Consider the following 23,141-nt stretch of genomic DNA (forward strand, 5'->3'; position numbering starts at 1 on the left):
ATTCTAGGATGAACCTAGAATACAGTCTACACTCAATGCGGATCCCTTTCGATACTTCCAAGCTCAGGTGCTGACCCCAGGCGTGCACAGGAGATCAGCAGAGGATCCCACATTCCTGGCAATGCCCAGAGCAGGATGGATGGAGAGAAAAGACACTCCCTCTGCACCCTCCATCTTCCCAAAACACACCTTGACTCCTTCCGCCGTCTCTCTGCCCCATTTTGTCTCTAGGGAACCTGATGCGCTCGCTTTTGTCAGCCACACAGTAGGCACTTGGGACTCAACGAGGAATTCTCCCCACTCCCTTCCCTGATACATTTATACCCTGAACGATCCAAGGTATTCTTCCTAAGACAAAAATAAAATCAAACGAAAAAGCTTTCAGGAAATAGCCTTTTTTTTTTTTTTTTTTTTTTAAAAAACATCGCAGTCTGTTTTCTAATCCTTTGGGGGATTCTTTTCCGCCTTTTCTGGAAGCCCACGTCATAAAGCAGGGCTGCAAGGAGGCAGGATCTGGCAAGGGCTGGAGAACCTGGTGGAACCAGATTCAAGCCTCCTGCACACACATGTGGGAGGGCAAGTCTGGTCACCTGTTTAGATGCTCCTGGGTTTCCCAGGTACTGTCTTTGAATGTTCAAAGAATCAAGGGTATCTCCCATGGAGCACCAACTATATTCTCCAAGGTTACTTACGGGTCTAGGGAAGGATGGGTTGGTTGGTTGGATCGTGGAAATCAGTGTGATATTTATTTCCTGGCAAGAACCTGATTTATCATTTCTACTTTTTACACTCTGTCTGTGTTTGGGTTTTGTGGGCCTTTGGTGGTCTTTTGTGTTAGGGAGCTGAATTTCTAGACCGAGTATGCTGCTGATGAGAAGAGTGTGTTTTCTATCCCCTTTGAATCTCCCAACCCCAAATCGGCCTTAAAAGGAGAGTAGATACTCGGTCAAGTGCTATCAGCTGATCATTGTCCTTTGTTCATCCTTGGCTCACGAGAAATAGAACTCTATCACCTCAATGATCATCACCGGCTTTCATCTTTGGTTTGAGGTTTTAAACTATATCCCTTGTTGGCTCTTCCCAGGAAATAGGTCCCTGAGAAAAGTTTTCTCTTCTCCAGGATTCTGAGGCAGGGAGTGTTGGGGAGCTTAAGGGACAACCAAATCTAAAGAGGGGGTGTATGGGTCTATATAAGGCAAGAGGGAAAGAAAGCAGGGGCCATTCTGTGAGGTTCTCTGGCTCTTATCCCAGAGGGACCCGGAGAAACTTTTGAGAGAAACCTAGAACTGAGTCAGTCTGGGGAAGGGAACCAGGCGAGGAATTAATTGGACCATGCACGAAGGTCTTGGTTTCTAGATACTGTTGATCCGATGATTCCATACAGATTATGCCCCTTCCGAGCTCAATCTCTTAATTTTCTCATCTCCATTCCTCCAAATCTTGGCATAGCTCTAGAGGTTCTATTTTTCTAAGACCCTTCTGGGCAGGCACCTTTAGCTGATGCTCTATCAAGAGTACTTTTGGGCGCAGAGCAAGTGGGGATAGGGAAGAGGATAAGGAATTTAAACAGGAAATCTGCCCTTCGGTGGGTTCACAGAAATCGCCCGCATGTCCCTATCAGCATCGTCTTCAGAAGTTAATGTGAGAGGAACATGTATCACACCCCGAACCCCAGATAGCTTTTCTGAAAGGAGGCCAAGAACACCAGCACCCAAATCCCACTTGGGCCCTGCCATCCTCCCTAGAACATAATTTTTTTAAAAAATAAAAACAGTAGCATCCTCTCTTCCTAAATGTCAGCCCATCGATAACCAGAATGGGTTTCCCACGTTAATAACCATCACCACGACTTAATTTTTAACATAAACTTTACATTATATACAGTTGTATTTGGATGGCACACTTGCCGTGTGTGGTAGAAATCAAGCATGTATATAGAGTATGTACACGTGTTCACGAGCATTGGTATTGGCAGGAGGAGGGCCTTTTCTCTCCTCCGATGTGTATCAGGTGGCCAACTGCCCTCATCTGCTATGACTCGATGCGAACACAGTACGATGTGAAGGGGTGAGATGGAGAAGCACACCTGCGTGTTGGTGTAGACCCCACCGAACCTCTCACCCAGCACTTCCGACCCTGCTGACCAAAAGAATGCAGGGCATCCGTAAGGTCTAATTTTGTCTCAAGTGAAAATACTGCTTTTGCACTGAAAAGCACTGTCACGTGGAATCCTTAACTCCTATTAAACACCAACCCAATGAGTTGCGTTTCCATGGACTCGGTCCCCCCGCCACCCCCATCGAACTCCAATTCCATCCACTCCAGCCGCGGTTCATACAGACGGGCTCTGCTTCAGAAACAACTCCTGTCCCCTTTGCAAGGATTCACATGCGACATCTATGCACAAGCAAACAGGACAGGGATGCGCCTGAAGTTAACACATCTGTTCAGCCCTTCTGAAAGATATTTGGGTTTCTCCAATTCGTGTTTATTTAGGTCTTACACCGTATGGGATTTCAGTGCAAGGTATTTATTTATATGACAACTGATTATTAGAGCTGCACTTTTTAGGTTTAAAGGAGATAAATTTTTAATCACCATTTAATTAACACCAACTCCCCCCCCCCTTTTCATTAGCATTTGCAAAGAATTCAGGGCATTTGTCATTTCCTGAGAAGGACGCAGAATATTAAATACACATCAGTGGCAGGCATATCAAATAGAATAAACAATGTGGGGCTATATAGCTGCTAGGGATCTTTTGACTAATTAACTGCCTTGGCCAGAGTCCCATTTAAGTGAAACTATTTCGTTTGTAAACAAGGTGTAATTTTCTTGTTTCTCCCTTGAAAATAAGTGTGAGTCAAATGTGACTGATTTTGCTGCAGTGGGTGCATTTTAATGGTCTCCTCAGAGCAGCTGAGTATGAAAAGTTCTCAGGCTCTCTGCAACAGGGGAGAGAAACCAGGTATAATCCCCAAGAGCCCCATCACGGTGCTGGCTGCCATTACGGAGTGAAATTGCAAAGGACGGAAGAGTGGGGAGATCATAATTCTGTACCTCTGGAGGGAGCCTTGCTGGCAGAAAAACAGACCCGTTAGGGAGCTGTCTTCTGGGAGCACTGAAGCCAGAAGTAGTCTGAAACCTGCAGGTGGAAGGACCAGGTAGACTATGTTCTAGGAACTCCAAGGGCTCCAGGGTAGAATATTCATGCCCCAGAAGACTCTCTTCTTACCCAGACTATTTTAAGTTGGGCATGTGTGTACCGTTACTCATCGACAGAAACGTGAGCACCTGCATTTAGGCATACCTGTTGGGCCCTTCTCAAGTGGAGAAGGCCACTTAGAGTCACTGCGGTACTGTTACGGATGCCGGCTCTGGCTTGAGTCAGGTGAAACTCGGGCACGATTCGGGGGCTCAGGCATGCTGGCTCTTTGGCATGAACAGCTGCCAGATCTCAGGCTGGGATGTCACAGGAACCCTCTGTAAGGGATCCAGAGTTGGAGGGCCTTCTATTTGTCTTTGACCTTCTGCTTCCAAAGAACAGAACTGACTTGAATCACCTTCGAATAGCTCTATGTCATTATCTTTCACTTGGCAGATGGCCTGTCTGATCAGCGGTCAGTTTTCTTATGCTTGGGATCATCACAATTAAGAGTCGATGAATTTGTGGAGGAGGAAAATTATGTATTCATTATAGATAGCATTCCAATGCTCAGTGTTTATTTTTAAAAATGCGTTGGGTATTAAAGGAAGCACGGTACTGTTGGTTCTTCCAAAAGCCCCATTTTTAGTTTAGTTTTTTTTTTTTTAACCTAAAGAAGCATAGGGTTAACAGCAGAAATAATGCTGTTGTTAGAAGAAGGGTTTTTGATCTATGGAACAGTTCTGAGTGTAATTTGCGTTCTCCCTGGAGGTCTCTGTCACTTTTGGCAGCCCCCTCTGGGTTTTGAGGACACAGGAGGAAGACAGAAAGCCTCTTTGGATTAATGACATACCACTGCTCTCTGTGCTGGGGAGACTTTTTAATTCACTTCATGTCATGACATGCAGGTCTTGTGGGGGAAATGAGGTGATCCTGGCTGGGGGAATGTAGGTCTGGAAAGCAATGGGAGGGCAAAGGCAGAAAGTTCTAAAAGACAAGACAGCCAGGAGTGTGCCTAAGAGTAGGAATGGAGGTGAGGCCCTTCAGTCTGGGCTTCTCCATTCTTGGGCCTTGGGGCAGCAGAAGTGCAACATCCGAGAAAGAAAATGCAATGTTCAGATACATTTGTCATCAGTGCCTAGCCCTCCCCTTCTGACGGGAAGACCTACTCGCCCATGGCCTCCTCTGCCTCCCCACCGATGATCCCGAAACTTACTGCAACCACTTATCATTACTGGATGCACCTGCCCAAAGATGGAGCCATTCGCTGAATCCTCGAGCTCTAAGATAATTATTCCTGGCCCCTGCCCGCTCGCAGGAAAACACTGCCTACAGAACAGAACATGCTGTAAGTAAAAGAAACAGGGTGACTTTTCAACCTGCCACTCTGTGCCCTTCTCCAAGAACCCAAAGCAAAATGCAGGAGGAAACCAGGAGAAGGGCAGGCTAGTTTGCTTAGGGTGTTTGCAGCATGTCGCCAGACTCAGCGACTCTACAGGACCAGATGGCTAGTTATCCTAGCTATTTCAGGGTCATTCGTAAAGTTAAAATACACTAAATTAGAACTATATAAAAATGTTTAATATTGTCTGTGGGTTTTATAATATTTAATTTTTAAACTACAAAATTCTGGTCTGTTATCGCATAACAACTACCTTTGTGTTCTCAGCATGCTCTCGGTGCCAGGCCCTGTGCTGAGAGCTTCCCATGCTGCAGACTCCCCTTCCTCCCCCAGTGGTTTTAAATGAGTCTCATTCCAGGTCACATAGACACAGGTCTGAGTAAAGTAAGAATGAGACAATGCGGGGGGGGGGGGGGTGTGACTTGGAAATGACAAATGCTTTGGAGAATTTTTCATAGATTCCCGTTGGTGCTAGTGAAGTGGTTTTGACTCCAAAAGAGCGAAAATTTCAGAAAAGAGCAATCATTTTTGCCACCAAAGGTGACCCACAATTTGGAGGATGCTCAGGGTGGATGCATGAGTGTCTCATGTTTTGAAGGCTTTTGATCTGAGGAGGTTGGAGTGGAAACGAGCATCCAACTGAATTTCATGACGTGAAGGAAGAGAAACGCAACAGGTAGCACTAGGCTTCAGCAGATGGCTGGCATTGAACTTCTTACAGATCACAGGACACATTTGGCTGCTGGTGGGTGCCACCATGTTAACAGCTCTGGGAATAGCAACACACGTAATTAGATGCCACCCTGGCCTTTTGGGGATGGAACGAGTTATGGTCAGTCTGGGAGGGAAGAAGGGGTAACAGATACTATACAACCCTGAGTCGTCACCAGAAGGGGGGGGGAGACGCAAACTTACGTACACAGGAGTCTTCAGGATAAACTACAACAGCCGCTGTGTCAGAGACAGGAGATCCACAAATTAGATATCAGAGACATGGGTGTGTTTGTGCAGCTCTGAACAAGACCATCGAAGCCAAGGGTGAGAGAGTGTTCTGTGAGACGCACAAGCTGACATCCAAAGAGATGCTCAGAACTCTCCGCCTGAGGGCCCTTCTGGCTCCTTACTCCAGATGTGTCTTGGAAATGGACTCTAATGAAGGTAGCATAGTGACTGTGAACACACGGATTTGCTATTCTTTGGGGGGGGAGCCTGGAGTTCTGGGGTTGGGCCTGGGCAGTGATGGGAGGCATAACATGAAGGCTGAAAACGGGTACGAGGCCAAATTTCCTAATCTCTTGCACGTCAATCTCGCTACAGTGCAGATGCATTCGTAACTGTTTTGAGTCAGGGGTACATGCATACCATATTGCTTATTTGGAATGAGAGAGACCACTAGGCATTTCTGATGAGGGGAGCACATGGTGGACAGGTCTTAATGGAATTTGGAATATAGGAAATCATAGCATCACCATCAGCATCCAACGCATTCTCATTGCCAACATACCTAGTGGGCGTGTCTGGGAGACCTGCCCTTGTGTGTGTTTGTGTTTTTGGTTCAGGACTCACCTATCTGGTATCTGCCATGCTCAGCACGCACCTCACAAGATTCCTTGAGTGGAAGACTATGGCATGGAGCCATGTGCAAAAGAACCAACAAAAAAAAAATACCTTCCTAAATCCTCTTCCTCTTGGCAGGGCACCATCGGACATCCGACATTTACCCTCCAGCACATTGGCCAGTTACGTATGTTTCCCTATAGATAAAACATTAATGGAAGGTTTTAAACATCAGATTCAATACTAGGCATTTTCTTGTACACACGTCTATTGCTGCAGGAATTCAAAACCCTGGGGGTAGAGTACATACTGTTCTTATTTGCAGCATAAGGCATAACATGCTCCGAAATGTACACGTCGTTGTGGCCTCGACTGTCCCTGGAGCAGTACGATGCTGTTGACCTCAAGGACGATCGAAGGTAGCTGTCGTTCACGGCCTGGGACGGCAGCGAGTGTTTGTAAGGGTCCGAGGGGCATCTCCCGATGACTAAGCGTCGGTCGTCCCCATAGCAACGGAGGAAAGGGTTATCGGAGGTGTGGTCCGGCAAGAGGGACTTGCTCCGCTTGCTGTCCTCCAGACCCTGGGGGAAGAGGGCGCTCTTGTTCCCCGAGAGTTTGCTGGAGGGGACGCTAAAGAGACTCCCATACAAATTTCCCTCCAGAAGCCGTTCCCGGTCCTTGAGGCTGATGCTCCTGGAGGGCCTGCTGAGGTCTGTCTCCCTGGGCTTGTCGACAATGTTATCGTAGGAGTGCTGACGGCTGATCCTGAGCTTGTTCTTCTGGAACTGGAGGGTGCTGTTCTGCGCCCAGTCCTGCTGGTAGACCTCCTCCTGGGCGGCTGGGCTCCCCGTCTCCTGGAGCATCTGGTCTTCGTCAATGTCATAGAGGTTGCCCATCCGCAGGCAGGCGTCGCACTTGAAGGGGGACCGCACGGTGAAGTGGCCCGAATAGGTGGGCAGGTTGGACAGGCAGCTCCGGCAGTGTGTGGAGTTCTGCCGGTACCGGTCGCTGCCCTCACTGTGAGGGGAGCTCTTGTCTTTCAGGGTGAAGTGCTTGGCGTAGAATTTATGTTTGTCATTGTTGGGGAGCGCATCCTCATTGTGCAGGGGGTTCCTGTTTGTGGGCAGTGCGGGGTCGCCCTTGCGGAAATTTTCGCTGGGGTCCTGGTAGGTGTCTGGGAAGTCCACATTCTCGGGCAGGGCCATGTTTTCAACAAACTGGGGCGGGTCCAGGTGGAAACTAGGTTCCTTCTCGCCATCGATGGTGTAGATCTTGTCCCTGGGGGAGCTCGCTTTGGTTTTCAGATAGGAGCGCTCGACCTCGCTGCAGTCCTTGGGGTATTTGGAGGCCACGGACCTTTTGAAGTTGTCCTTGGTCTTGTGGTTCTTACTGTTGTCGGGCTCCCTGTGGCACGTGGCCCGACTCGAAGTTTCTGAGATGTCCGAGTGGGCCACCTCTTCCGGAAGGTACCGGGGACTCTTCAGGGAGTGGGTCCTATTCTCCACCACTCCCTCATCCCTCTGGGACACTGGGTTCTGGCTCAGTGAATCTTGGCGCAGCGATTCCATGGATTTCTTCCAAAGCTGCCGGGGCCTGGAGTTCGCTTTGGACTCTGTGCTCACGGCCACCTCCACCGTGTTGGGGTTGGACTCATTGAGAGTAAGTGGGTGCTGTCCCTGGAACACGTAGTTATTGAGGTTGTCCTTGTGCCTGTTGGCCACGAATGTCTGCAGCTCATTCATGTTGTCCCCAAAAATGTTGTCTTTCCCCTGAAAGGATCTGTTGTCTGAATAGATCAAATTTCCCTTATCAGAAACCATGTCCATGATGAGGGAACCTCTTTGGATTAAGTCAGCAGCCCTTTTGGGGGAATCCATTCTTGAGGAGTTCACGTTGGACACGTCGGAGATGTTTTTGGCTGACCGGAGGAGTTTTAACATGTTGCTCTGGGATCCGGTCAGGTTGAAGTCCGGAGACTTCTTCTTCTCCTCGATGTGCACTCCATGGATGCAGCTGTAAATGCCCTGTGGGAACGAACACGAGACACGGTCAGCAGCAGCAGGAACACGAAACAACCGCACACCCGGCCTTCACCTGCAAAGGCGGGATGTGTCCTTCTCGGAGGAGCCTTGGAGGGGATCTTGAAGTCCAGTCTGAATCCCGGGAATGTTTCTTAAATCTATGAGACCAGTAAGCGCCCAGCTTCTCTCGTCTCTCTGGCTCAAGCTTATCCCAACACTTTACCGAACAGTTACATGGGGAGTCTGAGAAAAGGCATCGACTAATGCTCATGTATCTTATAAAGTTCTCGGTGCCTCCAAATTAGCACGGAAGGATATTGAATTGATACCTGGGGCACTAGCTCATCTTTTGCTGTAGTTTACCAGGATCATCTTTGGAGTCTGGATACCAGAGTGAGAAAACCCTTTCCGGTTACTCTAAGGCTGGGCATAAAAATCCATGGGTGATCACTCAGACATTTTGGGGAAGGAAAGATAGAGAAGCTGGGCTAGAAGGAGCAGTTGCAGGGGACTAGTCTTGCCACCATGTGGGGATGTTAGCCTGAGAGTGAAACCATCATAGAAAAGAGCAGAGCACAGGGGATGGAGAGACAGGGCATGCTTTGAACTACTGGGGCCACCACTTGAGACTTTTCATAGATGCCACTGAATATATCCTTTTGTGTGTGTGTGTGTGTGAGTGAGTGTGTTTGACACAGAGTTGGGTGCTAGCCCTTAGGAACAGTGGAGCATCCCGAGGACACTGTAATGCAGCACTGAAATCCACCCAAGGACGGAGTGACTTTGGGACTTCTGGGTGGCTCAGACATAAGTACCCCCAACTGTGGGTCCCTTGTTTTCCATGCTGCCTTGTTCCTTTCTTAAAGATAGCTGTTTACTTTTACTTCAAAGTAACTCAAGAGCTCTTACTTCATGGTGCAATGGTGGGCAAGGCGACTTTGGGGGGGGGGACATTGTGATTTGTGTCCCTCTTTCCCCACTGCTGGCCCCAGATTTTGGCAGCCGTACCTAAAGGGGACGATCAGAACAAGGCCCTCCCAGGACGGACAGGGAGCCAGCCCAAGAAGGGGTCTGTAAGGCAAACGTGGAGGCTGCTGCTGACTGGGGCGTGAACTTGTGGAAAGGGTGCGTGGTTAGTTGTGGACTCTGCTGACCATGGCCCCGCCGGCCCACCTCCCCCCCACCGCCTCCCCGGCATTTTTCTAGAGAGTCTGCACTCCGCCTTCCAGGAACGGTACACGGGGAAGGCACAGTAGTGAGTCTGAGCATCTTTCTCTCACCCTTTTCCCCCCCACCCCAGGTTGCATGGCTTGGGCTCCCTAAAACCTGGCATTGTGCCCTTTCCCACCTTCCTGAAGCCTGGTCCTCTGTCCCCTCTGTGCGGTGTGTGGGTCCTGCTCACCCGCTGCCTGGAAGGAGGGTCCCCTCTGCCTGCTTCCACGGCTGCTGGGCATGGCAGTCACACCAATGCGCCGTGGGTTTCACATAGCACAGAGCTTCTGGACCTTGTATGTGAACCCGTGCCCTCCCTGCCCAGCTCAGGAACAGAGCAATCCTACACCCTGACCTAGGGAGGCTCGGCCACTGTGGGTGAGAACCAGTGTGTCTCCTGTGGGTTTGGGTCAGACAAGATCTATGCTTTTTCTTCCTTTGGTTAGTATTATAAAAATAGTTTAATTTTTTTTTTCTGAATCTGTAATTTTGTTCTAATGAGCTCCCGTCACCCTGCTAGAGCTTTTGAAAACCTCCCTCCACCCCTTCACGGGACAGGTCAGTATGCTCCCACAGGCCAAGATGAGCTGGCTGTCCATGTGGGGGAGGCCCACAGAAGTGGTCAGGGAGCTGAGTTATGTCTCAGGAATGGGGTGGCTGGTCATTGACTGCTTTCTCTCATCCCTGGCTTCCCCTGGGACTCACAGGCTGCAGCTCAGGCAGCTCCCAGGTGCTGATGTGCCTGGTGAAGCCTCGGGAAGGAGTCCACGTGATGGACCCAGCCCGTCCCCCAGGCCTGGGTGGCAGCAGTCTCCTACAAAGTTAACCCATCTTCTTGGTGGGCTGCCGAGGAGAGGGGTGCATGGCAGAGAAACATGGAACCTGTGGGAAGTGAGTCCCAGCTCCATCTGTCATTAGCTCTGTGACCTTGGATAAGCCACTAAGCTTTTTGAGCCTCAGTTTCCACACCTGCAAAGTGGGAACCACACACTCTCAAGGTGGGTAGAGGGCAGGATAAAAGGGTGCAAACAAAGCCCCAGATAGAGCAGAGGCTCCAGAAACATGAGCCAGATGAGCTGCGCCGTCGGTCATCCCCGATGTGCCCTACTTCGCTGCCCCCTCTCCTCTGCCCCCACACTAGTGCGAGCATCTGGCGCCCATGGTCCCGAAGCTGCAGGAAAGCGCAGGCTGCCCCTTACTACTGAAGGTTTGCTCTGGTTAGGGAGCAGCCCAGACCTTCCCTCGGCAGCGGGCCCTGGGCCACAGAGCTCTTGTTACTTGGAGATTCAGGCTCCATCCTTCAGGTGATGGAATGAAATGCCTTCTCGGCCCCACCGGGGCCCAGACGAGAGCCGCACTGATGAGAGTGTGAAGCTCTGGACAGTCCACTCTGCTCTGCTCGAGGGCCCTGACTCTCAGAACATTCTCGATGGGGCATGGGCTCTCCTGCCCTCCATGGTTCCCTGCAGTCTGTCTGGACCTGACCCCTGAAGCATCTGCTAAGGCCTAAACGTTTGTACCCTCCCCCAAAGTCACATTGAGATCCTAACTGTGAAAGTTGGTGGTGTGAGGAGGTGGGGCCTTGGGGAGGGGATGAGGTCCTAAGGGTGGGGCGCTTGTGAGTGGGATTAGTGCCCTTAGAAGGGAAACCCCACAGAGCCCCCTCGCCCCCTTCCACCTCGTGAGGACACAAGGAGAAGTCTGTAGCTCCTGTTCTATGAGCCCACCGGGCAGGCCACGCAGTTGCCATCCCCCTGACATCTGTCTTTCCTGGCATGTATGCATGAATGTGCCCATAAGACACATTCTCTGCCCAGACCCCCTGACCTCTCCCATTCCTCATGACTGAAAACCGAGGCAGTTATTTTTGCTGGTGACAGTGAATGTTCTCTTCTATGTGAGAGGGGGAGCATTTTGGAGAGAAAAATTAAGAGCCCCCCTCAGACCAGAGGGCACATTTTTTTTTAAGTCGAAAAAGGCAAAGGCCAAGGCTGTGGGAGAAAGTGGGTTCTAATGGCTTCTTCGAGCCCTGGCCGTCCCCTTTGGCAGGGCCAGAGCACCCATAGGTCCGGTCTGTATTTTGTTGCATGATCCAGGAGCTTCCCAAGGGACATCTGGCCCATGGGGAGGGCTGCATATGTCTGCTGTGTGGCAACAGCTAGGTCCACAGCCTGGGTGTTGAAGCTGCCGCAAGAGCTGGTTAATGGAGAGACCTGGCTGATGGGCAGGAAAGAACGTGCCTCGGGGGCAAGCACATTTCAGAGGCAGCCTGCATCTACATCCCCTGGAAAGGAACCAACACTAGGAAATGGGCTGAAGCATGTGACCCAGCCCTGCACACGTGACAGGCTTCCTCTTTCCTGTCTTTTTCTGGCATGATCCATGAAGTAGGAAGAACCCTGTAGTTTGAAGGACATTTAAGGTGAAGCCAAAAGGGTCCCATTCCAACCATTGGGGCCCCAGTTTCTCCATATCCACAGGACGGGTGTGATCATAGCAAACTCACAGGGGTTGTAAGAGAGGATGGAGGAAACCTATCTGGCCCAGCCCTTACTCACACACGACCATAATTCATTGTGGGGTTGTGGTCTTGCCTTTGTAGGAAGGTGGGTTCTTGGGCTTGGAAATTCCCCACTGCAGGTTTGTTAAAAAAATGATTATGTGTGCACAACGAAGACATTTTTGTCTGTGTTCTCTGCTCTGTGTAAGGAATATACACGTAAGGTGGCATATGCATGAATGTACCCATAAGACAAGCTTTAGAGCTATGTGTTAGCCCTTGATGAGAAAGGGAGAACATTTTTTTTTTTTTTAGCAATCCAGAAGCCCTGCTATGGATAGCATCAGGGGCTCAGCCCCTTCTGAGTTCCCCTAACAAATAAGAGAGGCAGGAAAGTATATTAAATATGAAACCCTTCTATTCACGCATATCAGGCTGCACTTATTTTAAAAAACAGATATTATCTGGGGAAAAGGAGGGTCAGTGCTGAAAGTAGGGCTCCCTGCAGGCTTTAAGGACACAGGAGTGATGGTGGCTGGGAGTCCCCAAAGGGGCATGGAAGTCCTTGCAGTGCTATGAGACACAGGGTCCTCTCTCCCCTAGGGAGGGAAGACTGAGTTCAGATTCCAGGATGCCTGGCTCCTGTGTGCCCCATCCCCCTCCAATCCTGTCCCTCAAGATGCTTGGAAGGGAAATGGGGGATTTAGTTCATTTCTCATAATGACAATCCTCTCCACTCGGCTTCCCTAACGGGATCTCAGAGGAAATGCTCTTCCCGATACAGGCAGGATTTACAAGGAAAAGCAACAGTGTGCATTTGCTCATGATAATCCCAGAGTCATTTGGATATGGAAAGCCTTCAGTAACTGGTGGAGAGAATTAGCTTAAAGTTGGCACAATACCTAGCTATATGCATAGCTATGTATGTTATTTTTAAGCAGTCTGTGTGTTTAGATGCCATCAAGTTAATTAGGAAATATGTATTTGCACAGAATGCAAGTTAAGAGTGCCACTGAACAGAAAAAATAAATCCTCCCCACTAAGCTAATGTGTGCCTTCTGAATCTCCCAAGTGCTTAAAATCACCAAATGCTAAGAATATACAAATTCCTTTAAAAATGATTATTTTGTTTTCCCAATAACCATTAGCATATAAAACCACACCAAATGTTTTTCATTAAATTCTTCTAGAGTGAAAACATTCCATGGTGAGTAAATGGGAGAAATAGGTAGATAAATAGATGGACAGATGGATGAATGGATGGAAGGATGGATGGATGAAATAGGTGGATGGATGGATAGATGGGTGGGTGGGTGGGTGGAATGGATGGATGGATGGATGGGTGGGTGGGTGGAATGGATGAATGGGCAGACAGATGAAATGGATGGATGGGTGGGTGGAATGGATGGATGGATGGGATGAATGGATGGATGGATGGATGGATGGATGAAATAGGTGGATGGATGGATGGAAAGATGACTGACTGTGAGATAAATAATATTACATTCTGTTAGAAGATCAGTGAATATATATGTATGATGCAACTAAGTGACGAGATTGTATTGAATATGTAAACATCCATTATGTCAGTTGTGTGCACATATGTGTTGGGTAGTATGATTTGTATCAAATCTCTTGTGTTCCTTGTATTGGATGTTTGTTGCTTATGTAAGAGCATGTGCTCTGGCTGGTACCACACCACCCGGATGCGAGTCCCGGCTCCACCAAAGACTGTGAGGCCTTGGGTAATTCTCTACCCTCATGACTTTGAGTTTCCCCACCTGTAATCTGGGGCTAATAATGGTTACCCACCTCACAGAGATGGTTTGTAGCTTAAATGGGACGAAGAGTCTACAGTCCTTACAGGGTGCCTGGCACATGTAGGTGCTCCACAAATACAAGCATTTTCCATGATTGTTGTCATTACCGATGAATTACATGTCCTGTTTTATGGTGACATACACGTGCTGTATTGTGCACCAGGAGAGGGGTTTCCTTGTGTAGTGTGTGAGCTCACTAGAGCATGTGTGTTCCGTGCTGTAGTTTATGCTGGGTTGAATGTGTACTTTGGTTTTCTATTTGATGTGTGTGCATCTTCTCATGGTTCTTCATGTCTTTGTGTCATCTGAGGCTCTGCTGCATTGCACGCGCTCATGAACTGTAACGTCCTGCACAGGGATTTTAGTGGTGTTGTAGAGCATGTCTGGCTGCTAATGGTGGACAACACAGACTGCTGCGTTTGGCTTACATGGTATTTTGTTTTTTTTAAAAAAATTGAATTTGTCACTAGTATTTAAAAACTGAAAGGTTTCACATAAAATCAGATGACTACTTTCTCTTTTAAAAACTAAAAGACCCGACAATATTGCCCTTGCGTTCTCATAAGCTAATACTCTGCCCGACTTGAGGAGGACTGACCCCTTCAGGTGGGGTAGGCAGTCTGGAGTGCTCCCTCACCTTGACACCCAGGGGGCTTTCGCTGCGTTTCATCTCATTTGTAGCTATTGTTTCCATGCCCAGCCTGCTCTACCCCCAACCCTCTTCCCTCTCTGGCTTGCACAGTCATCTGGGATTGCTCCTGGCTGGGTTATGAAGGCGCAGAACCTGGATTCCTTTCCGACAAGCCCAAGAAGAGTTGGTGAGCGAGGGGAGGATGTGCACACCGCCCCCCCCACCCAGGAGTCAAGCATCCCGGATTCTTGAGGCCCCGAGGTCTTCTGGACCTGCCCTCTGCATTAAGGTCGTGGCCGGCAGCGGTACTGACCCTGCTGATGGAGAAGAGCAGCCCTGGCCGGTCGGAGCACACGCCGGTGAAGCAGAAGCGCAGCTTCCAGTAGAAGAGGTGCTCCCAGATGAAGGTGATGAGGCTGAGGGCCATGGCGGCCGCCAGCATGTAGAACACACCGGCCATGTTGTCGATGTCCAGCTGACTGCTCATCACCTCGTTCTTCTCGTTGTGGCAGATCCCCGTGAGCCACAGTGTCTCCAGCTCCTCCATCTCGCCTGCACAGGAGACAAGAGCCGGAGGCTGTGAGGAGCGGGGCATGCACTCTGGGTCGGGGGCAGACACGGCGGACTTGGAGCTGGGGGACCTGCGGGCACCTTACTGAGCGCTCCAGGCCTGCGCATGCTCACTTGCGCGGTGAAGCTCAAATGGTAACGGGACCTACCTAATACTGTCGTCGGGAGGATGAAACAAGATAAGGTGTAGTCAGGTGCAGTCCCTGGGAGGGGGGTATGTGGGTGTGTGGGTGTGGGTGTGAGTGTGTAATCACTGTCATTATGTTCTACCCATCCTCCTTTTCTCTGCCCGTGCGCCCACTCAAGCCTGGAACAGGACGGGGCATAAACTGGCAGCTTGCTACCGCGGAAAGTCTCGCATTCCAGTTACGACTTCATCACTTACTAGCTGGGTGAGTGCAGAGCCTCAGCCCTCCTGTCTGTGAAATACACAAACAACAGTGCACCCTTCCTGGAGTTCTCATGAGGACCAAATGAGCTCACGTCTGCAAACGTCCTAAGTGCAGTGCCCGGCTCATAGCAAGTTTTCATAAATAGTAGCGTTCATGGGATTATTGCGAAGGAAATGCCCGGCACATTGCACGGCACACGGCAGTCCTCAAATATGTTAGTTTCTTCCTGCATCTTCCTTTAGAACATCTGGGATTGTTCCAAGATGCCACGCACTAGCAGGGCACTGAGGGCAGAAGGCATTGAAGAGAGACATCCCAATCAGCTCTGAATGGCCCCTTGCAAACTAAACACCTCCCCACTTCAGTAGGCAGTTAAAGAAGCAGATGGAGTTTAGACTGGGAAAAAAAAAGTAGACGTGCTTAGCATTATTTTGTCTTTCTATTATGTGCATTTCATCCAGTTGCCATTTAGGAGGAAATTCTCTGATCTAAATGTCTAGCTATTAAGCTGTCTAGCAATTCACTAAACTATGGCACTTACACTATGATTCAAACTTTAAAAATTATCCTTCAAGCACAGTGAAAATCAAACAGGATGCATATAATGTTAAATGAAAAGTATGACTATGGTGTGTGTGCGCCCGTATATCTGTATCTAAGATACAATATGAAACATTAGTAGAGACAAGTAAAAGGAAACACTCCAAGTGTTTCTTTGATTCTCTTTTGAAGAGTTTAGCATAATTACCGCTTTCATACTGCTGTCTTTTTTCAGTTTCGTGAAATTAGCGTGTGATGCTCTTGTCTGGTTTGCTCTCTTGAATGATTTGGCTGAACAGAGAAATCTAAGTTGATCCTTATTTTCCCTGGGCCTTTTGAAGATGTTACTGGGTTTTCTTCTGATCTAGATTACAGTTGTTGAGAAGTTGGCTAATAATCTAATTGTCACTACTCCCTACGCATTCTGTGGTTTTTCTCTGATGGCTCTTTAGATTTTCATTTTGTCTTTGGTGTGGAATGTAGGTGTGGACTTGCTTTATTATTTGTTCGGCTCTAGACTCAGTGTCATTCTTTGATGTGTGACTCAGGATTTTAATTCTGGAAAAAAATCTCACCCATTCTTGCTTTGAGTATCAACTCTCCCTATCCCCTTTTAAGAAAAAAAATTAGTGGGCGCCTGGGTGGCTCAGTTGGTTAAGCGACTGCCTTCGGCTCAGGTCATGATCCTGGAGTCCCGGGATCGAGTCCCGCATCGGGCTCCCTGCTCGGCGGGGGGTCTGCTTCTCCCTCTGACCCTCTTCCCTCTTGTGCTCTCTGTCTCTCATTCTCTCTCTCAAATAAATAAATAAAATCTTTAAAAAAAAAAAAAAAGAAAAAAATTAGTAAACTTTATTTTTTTAGAGTAGTTTTAAGATTTCAGAAACATTGAGTAGAAGGTACAGAGTTCCCATAACTCCTCCCCATTCGCTCAGTTTCTCCTACTAACATCTGGCAGTGGGGTGGTTTTTTGTTTTTTGTTTTTTTTTTTTTTACAATTCATGAACTGATCTTGATACATTAACTAAAGCCCAGAGTTTACATTAGGGTTCATGCTTTATGTTGTACCATTCTGTAGATTTTGCCCAAGGCGTAATGCCACGTGTCCATCGTTACAGTATCATACAGAATAGTCTTGCTGCCTTGAAAGTTCCCCGTGTGTGCTCCCTGATTCAACTCTCTTCACGCCCCATCCCAACCCCTGGCAACCACTGATCTTTTAATGGTCTCTCTAGTTTTGCCCTTTCCAGAACATCACATAGCTGGAACCAAAGTGCACATAGTAGCCTTTTCAGACTGGCTTCTTTCATAGTAACAAGATTTTTTTTTTTTAAGGTGAGCAATCGTCTGATTTGTAAAAAGATGAAACACAATTTAAAATGATACACAATATCAGTTTCAAAACAGCATCAGAAAGTCCACGGTTAAGTATCCGTACTCAGCTCATAACAGAGCAAGTGGATAAGCAGAATAATTCGTACTGTAGCATTTTGCTATATGAACTGGTCGTAGAAAAAGCTGATAAAGGAAGGCAGAAGTGCTCTATCTTTGAAGAATTAGAACCGAGGGGTTCCAGAATCATCTGGCATCCATTCAGTGTTGTATTCATGGTTAGAAATGTACATGGTGGGAATCCAGGGATCTTCCGGATCCTTCCTTTAAGGTCCCAGTTAACTGTAGCCACAATGTTAACACTTATGCTGAGACTATATGCATTTAAGTACCTCCACTTCTTTCCATGGCTTGACAGCTTTCTTTTTATTTGCGAATAATTTCCATTGCATAGATGTACAGTCTGTTGATCATTCACCTACTGAAGGACACCATGGCTGCTTCTGAGTTTTGGCAATTATGAATCATGCTGCTATCAACATCCGTGTGCAGGTTTTTGTGTGGACATCCGTTTTCAACTCCTTTGGGTAAATACCTGGGAGCATGACTGTGGGATTGTGTGGTAAGAATATGTTTAGCTTTGTGGGAAATTGCCAAACCCTCTTTCGAAGTGGTCGTGCCATTTTGTGTCCCCACCAGCAACGAATGAGAGTTCCCGTTGCTCCACATCCTCGTCAGAATTTATTAGCATTGTCAGTGTTTTGGATTTTAGCCATTCTAATAAGGTACATAGTGGTATCACACTGTTTTAATCTGCATGCCCCTAAGAACACATGATCATTCTATCATTTCTTCTGAAAATTGTGTTTAAAATATTCTAAACCTTCTCATTCTATCCTCCAGGTTATTAACTTTGTTTTAATATTTTCCACTCCTTTATGCCTCTGTCCTACAGTTAGATGCTTCCCACAGATTTTATTCTTTCATTAATAATATTTAGCCTTCTGCTTTCATTTAATCTATTTTAGTTGGGATATTCATCTGGCCATCTTAAGTTCCTGCCCATTCTTTTTATCATAATGTCTCATTCTTCTGTTATGAGTCTTAAAAAACTTTTCTACATTTAATAATTTCAAACCCACCATCTTTCAGATTATTCTCTGCCCTGCCTCCTCCCCACCACCTTGGTTCTTGGGATTCACATTTCTCTGCTTGCTGTGTGCGCTGGCTCTCATGGTGGATTTCTTCCTTTTGAGGTAACTTTTGAGGATGAGCTCATCTTCAGCAGGGTTGCTCTCGCTCTAAACCCCATGGGGCCCCCAAGCACACGGGGCTATAGAAATGTTCCTATAGTGGGGTTCTGAGTTTGCTTCTGCCATGGTTCCAGAGGCTTCCAATGTACCAGTTTTTGTATGAGAAAAATGTGGCTGTCACTGCCACACCATGTAGGTAGTATACGCTTGGACCTCCATACTCCTATAGGTTTTAATTTCTCACTCGGAGCTTCAAGCAGATGGCAAGACTTCTTGTACTTTCTTCGCACTGATGGACAGTTTTTTCTAATCTTTGCACAGATGCGTTGATTCACTGGGGATCTCAGATTCATGCAGTGGTATCATTTTCTACTCTCTGCACAGTTCAGGGCCCCCATGTGGATGCGAAAGCCTCGGTCTCCACCCCTAGGCCCTACATCCCCTTAGGCTGCTGTACTTCCACAGAGAGGTGCCGTGAGAATATCCCATTCCCATCTGTTTCCAGCACGTAGGGCTTCCCTGTTCTTTTGATCTTCACCGTGCTTTGTGTGAGCATGTGGGTGCATATGCATGTGTGCGTGCGTATGTGTGAATGTTCATGCATGTGCGTCTGAGCAAGCATGTGCATGAGTTTGCGCGTGTGAGTGCACGTGAGCGTGCGTGTGCATGTACTCGCTTCTAATCCTGCACTGCGATGTGTTTGCAGCATGAAAGGGGCTCCTGTCAATTGAGTCTCCCTTCATACCACAACCACATAGACGTTTATAACTTTTGTTATCATGGCCAAAAAAAAAAATCACATTTATGGGAGGAAAAAATAGGAAACCCAGCCTTTTGTAAATTCATTGCCCACAAGGAACGGTGTGGTTAATCAGCGGTACAGGCACAGGTATGGGAAGGGACATCTCGGTCTCAGTTCCTTTCCTTCCAAGAGCCTGCAGGGCTACCACGCGGTCACACTTGTCCTGGGGGCCTCTGTAATATCACCTCATCGTGCAGCCACAGCCCCAGCTGCTCATCCAAACGCTCCTGCCTGCCACGTGCCTCATGTACATCACTGCTTCCTCTTCTCAGAAACACTGATGCCTTCCCTTCAAAACTCCAGCATGCTCTTGACTTCCCTCTCCCTTTGGAGCGTGCGAGGACACAGAAGTGACTCTCCGTGCCACGTTCTGTTCCCCTTGGTGTCATCCCAAACACAGCCGGGTCTGTAAGCCTAGAACAGCGCCAGTCTGGGTAGAAGAAACATCATTAGATTCCTTTCGTGATGCAAATAAAAAGATCTTCCCTCCGCCTTCTGACCTAACACCTGTCTTTGAGGAAGTCGACTCGGTAAACCGGACCCATGAACGATCTTCCCTCCGCCTTCTGACCTAACGCCTGTCTTTGAGGAAGTCGACTCGGTAAACCGGACCCATGAACGATCTTCCCTCCGCCTTCTGACCTAACGCCTGTCTTTGAGTAAGTTGATTCGGTAAGCCGGACCCATGTCACGCAAGGACAGCAGACGCACATTCCTCGATCCCAGGGACAGCCTCTGCTGCAATCACATTTGTACTTATTCATTTCCCGCCTCGTGGTCTTCTACTGGTGCACTGAACTGTAGTTCAAATACTTTCTTATTTTGTTTTTAATTTACCCAAGTATACCGTAATCTCCTTGGGGGCGATCAGGGACCGTGTTTTATGATTTTGCTATTTCTCGTGGCCGCAGCACACAGCAAAGCACTGAATCCATATTTTCTGTTTCTACTTCTTTCCTTGCATCCTCGGGCTTAAATCAGGCAGCAACGCAAACACATTCAGATCTGCTGGGTGAGTTTTTCTGCCATATAAATAGAAGGAAATACAGATCAAAAGGGAACTTGCCACAGGCTTGGGAGTAAGAGGCTGAGCAGTGCACATGTCATCGGCTGGGGTGAAGTGGCAAAGGTCAGTTTTCGAAGGAGCAGCTCTAAGATGCTCATTCCACCGTCCATTTCTTCCATTACAAAGAGGCCGTGATCTTTGTCAGTGTGGTCTTGTGAACTGGAGCTGGTAAGTGGGACAGTTAAATCTGTTTCCCGGAGCAGACTCATCCGTGCTAGGAAGACAGAAGCTAAGCGCTCCCCTGGGAGCCGAGGGGGTGTGGGCCGCTGTGGGTTTGCACCCAAGAGGACTGGTCCCTGCGTGATGCTGAAGCTTCCCCCTCCCTCTGTCTGTGCCTCTAAGGACAGGAAGCTCTGCGCACCCGAGAAGGCTTCTGCAGCCATGAAGTCATGTCTGATCAGAAGTCCTGCCTGTACCTGGTCTTCAGGGGGGGAATGTTGCCTTCCACAGGTATTCCTGTGGACCTCGGGCTCTCTGCCGTCCCAAGGAAGGCTGTGAGGCCGGCACCAGAGCGGGCGCCCTGGCTCTGTCCCTTCCCAGGGTTGCCATTAAAAGGCAGAGTGGTGGGGCTTTGAGAGGTAGGAGCCAGAAAGATGTACAATCTAAAAGGGAATATGTGACGCATCCAGCTCTCACTCATGAGGTAAGAGCCGTGCGTTTCTCGTTTGCAAAAGGAATCAATGAAAATGCAAGTAGACACTGTCCCGGAAATCACAAGAAAGAATGTTTTAGGTAGAAAACACCAGAATAAGCCACAAAAGGGAGCGCCCTTCCCCGAAGGGTTTGGGGAGCATGGCACGTCATCCTGGCAGGTCTGGAATGCCACAGGAGGTAGGACGAGAGTCTGTATGCCTGCACTCAACCGCCTTCCACACCTACGACCCATTTGACCTTGGCCCAGAGACTCCACTTACCTATCCGTCCACTCATCCCTTCCTTGATCTATTTTCCTATTCTCTTATTTAACAAAGTTACATAAATTCCATTCCATTTCGAGCACTGTACTAGGATTTTTGAAAATTAACCCACGTGGCACTCATATCAACCCCATGTGGCTGGTGCCATTATCATACCCATTTTACAGATGAGGCAGAGAGAGGCATCAGTCTCTCTGGTGTCTACCAAGTGAAGCACAACAGTATTTAGCTCATACGAGTCGTGCTGGAATTAAATGAGGCTGCACGTACCTCGTGCCTGGCACACACTCATTACTCAGTAAGTATCACTGGATCCGCCGTTCTTTGCTGCCAGAAGCCAGGGGGCCGGGGGTGGGGGGTGGGGGGTGTTGTGTGTGTGTGTGTTGTGTGTGTGTGTGTGTTGTGTGTTGTGTGTGTGGATCACACACCCCTCCCTCTGCCCTGCCAATCCGTGGAGTCTGCGATTCCAGGAAGGCATGTCCAGAGAGAAGGCTTAGTCCTCCAAGACGAATCTGTTATGTCCAAAGTAAGAGAAATCAGTTCTTTATTTGCCCTCAGACTCATTCTCTGCACTTCCAGAGGGACTGCAGGAGGTTTTCAGATTAGATTTCATTCTATTCTGCAAGACTGTCTGAGAGCTAAGGGGATTGCTTCAGGAAAGGATTTTATAGCATGCCATGTGACTAGCCTTCAGACTTCCTCAGCATTTCTCCTCCGAGGTCGGTTGTAAAAAGTTCATTTTGAACCTGTACCCTTTAGGCTCCATCGAGGGCCTGAGAATGGGCTGCCATGCATCTTCTAGAATCAGCCCACACACAGACCCTTGCGGGCATACATCTACTTAGAGTTTCTCTTGGTTTCCGGCCAGAGCCCCTGACCCTACACAGTGATGGTAATGGGGAGATGGCGTATGTGGTTTTGAGAGGCTGGCTTTGATGCCCTATTTCATTTCTGGTCATGCTTTTGGGTTCTTTGAGGACTTCATTTGGTTTTGCCCGCATTCATTCACTCATTCATTGAGAAAAGAACACTTCTAAAGCACTGAGCACGCGGTCAGCGGCATCTCTGTATTTTTATACGGAGGCAAATCGCATATAGTCTTTGGGCTCCATGAGCTCAGAGTCCTGTAAGTCAGTCATTCTGGCCGGATGAGATGATTGAACCTGCACAGGGAGTGTTTTGACATCAGAGAGAGGTTCAGAATTTGGGGGAAGGAAGAATCGATGAAAGGAGGGGCCAACTGCAAAGGACTTGGCTTTTGTGCTGAGGAGTTGGGGTGTCCTGAGAACGGGGGGGGGCATTGGAGGAGCTGTATGCTTGCTGGACCTTAGAGTCTTCAGTTGCTGTGTTCTCACACATAATGTAAGGCAGGCTGTTACAGGTGCATGTGGGTGGCAGATGGGAAGGACAGGGATACAGTGTGGGGTCTCCAGTAAATTCCATCCCAGTGACATAGTCACTTTTGGGGCCCTGTCCTGGTCTCAGAGGCAGGCAGGACATGCAGATTAACTTCTCCTGCTCCCAAGATATGTGACTGACTAGAGAGAAACCCATTTGCAGGAAGTCACTGATAAGGATCCACTGTGAATTGCCATCCATATCACCATCGCCCATAACAATTTACACTGGATATACCAGCTGCATGATATGCTGAAATCTTGCCGATGGCTACCTCTGGAGTGCAGCTCAGAGGTCTCCACTTCCAGGAAGCCTTCCCTGAACGCACAAGGATGTGGGTATGAGACCATGGTTTCTTCTTCCACAACATCCTGGGTTTCTCATCAGTAGGGAATCTGTCACACTAGAGTCTAATCACTGTTTGCTTCTAAGTCCTCCCCATCGGGAGGTGAGTTTATTCAGGGTGGGCATCCTACCATATTCTTTTTGTATCCCCAGTCCCTGGTGCGGGGCTGGACACAAGTAGGGGGTTTGTACAACTGTGTTGACTGCTGATGACACAAGGCTCCTCCTCTTGATTAGCTTG

At 48.3% G+C, this 23,141-nt stretch overlaps 1 protein-coding gene across 2 annotated transcripts in view; it reads right to left on the reverse strand.

Annotated features, from left to right (window-relative positions):
- Nucleotides 1-6,328: 6,328 nt before the first annotated feature.
- GRIN2A (glutamate ionotropic receptor NMDA type subunit 2A) overlaps nucleotides 6,329-23,141 on the reverse strand; it is a 367,624-nt gene continuing 350,811 nt past the window's right edge. For both annotated transcript variants that reach the window (XM_035022254.1, XM_035022255.1), the window contains 2 exons: nucleotides 14,602-14,840; nucleotides 6,329-8,128 (listed from right to left, as the gene is read on the reverse strand). In XM_035022254.1, the coding sequence (XP_034878145.1) occupies nucleotides 6,329-8,128; nucleotides 14,602-14,840 (2,039 nt within the window). The remainder of the gene's footprint in view (nucleotides 8,129-14,601; nucleotides 14,841-23,141) is intronic.

This window comes from Mirounga leonina, unplaced genomic scaffold (genome assembly GCF_011800145.1).
Source record: "Mirounga leonina isolate KUSES-001 unplaced genomic scaffold, KU_Mleo_1.0 Mir_175, whole genome shotgun sequence".
NCBI classification, from domain to species: domain Eukaryota; kingdom Metazoa; phylum Chordata; class Mammalia; order Carnivora; family Phocidae; genus Mirounga; species Mirounga leonina.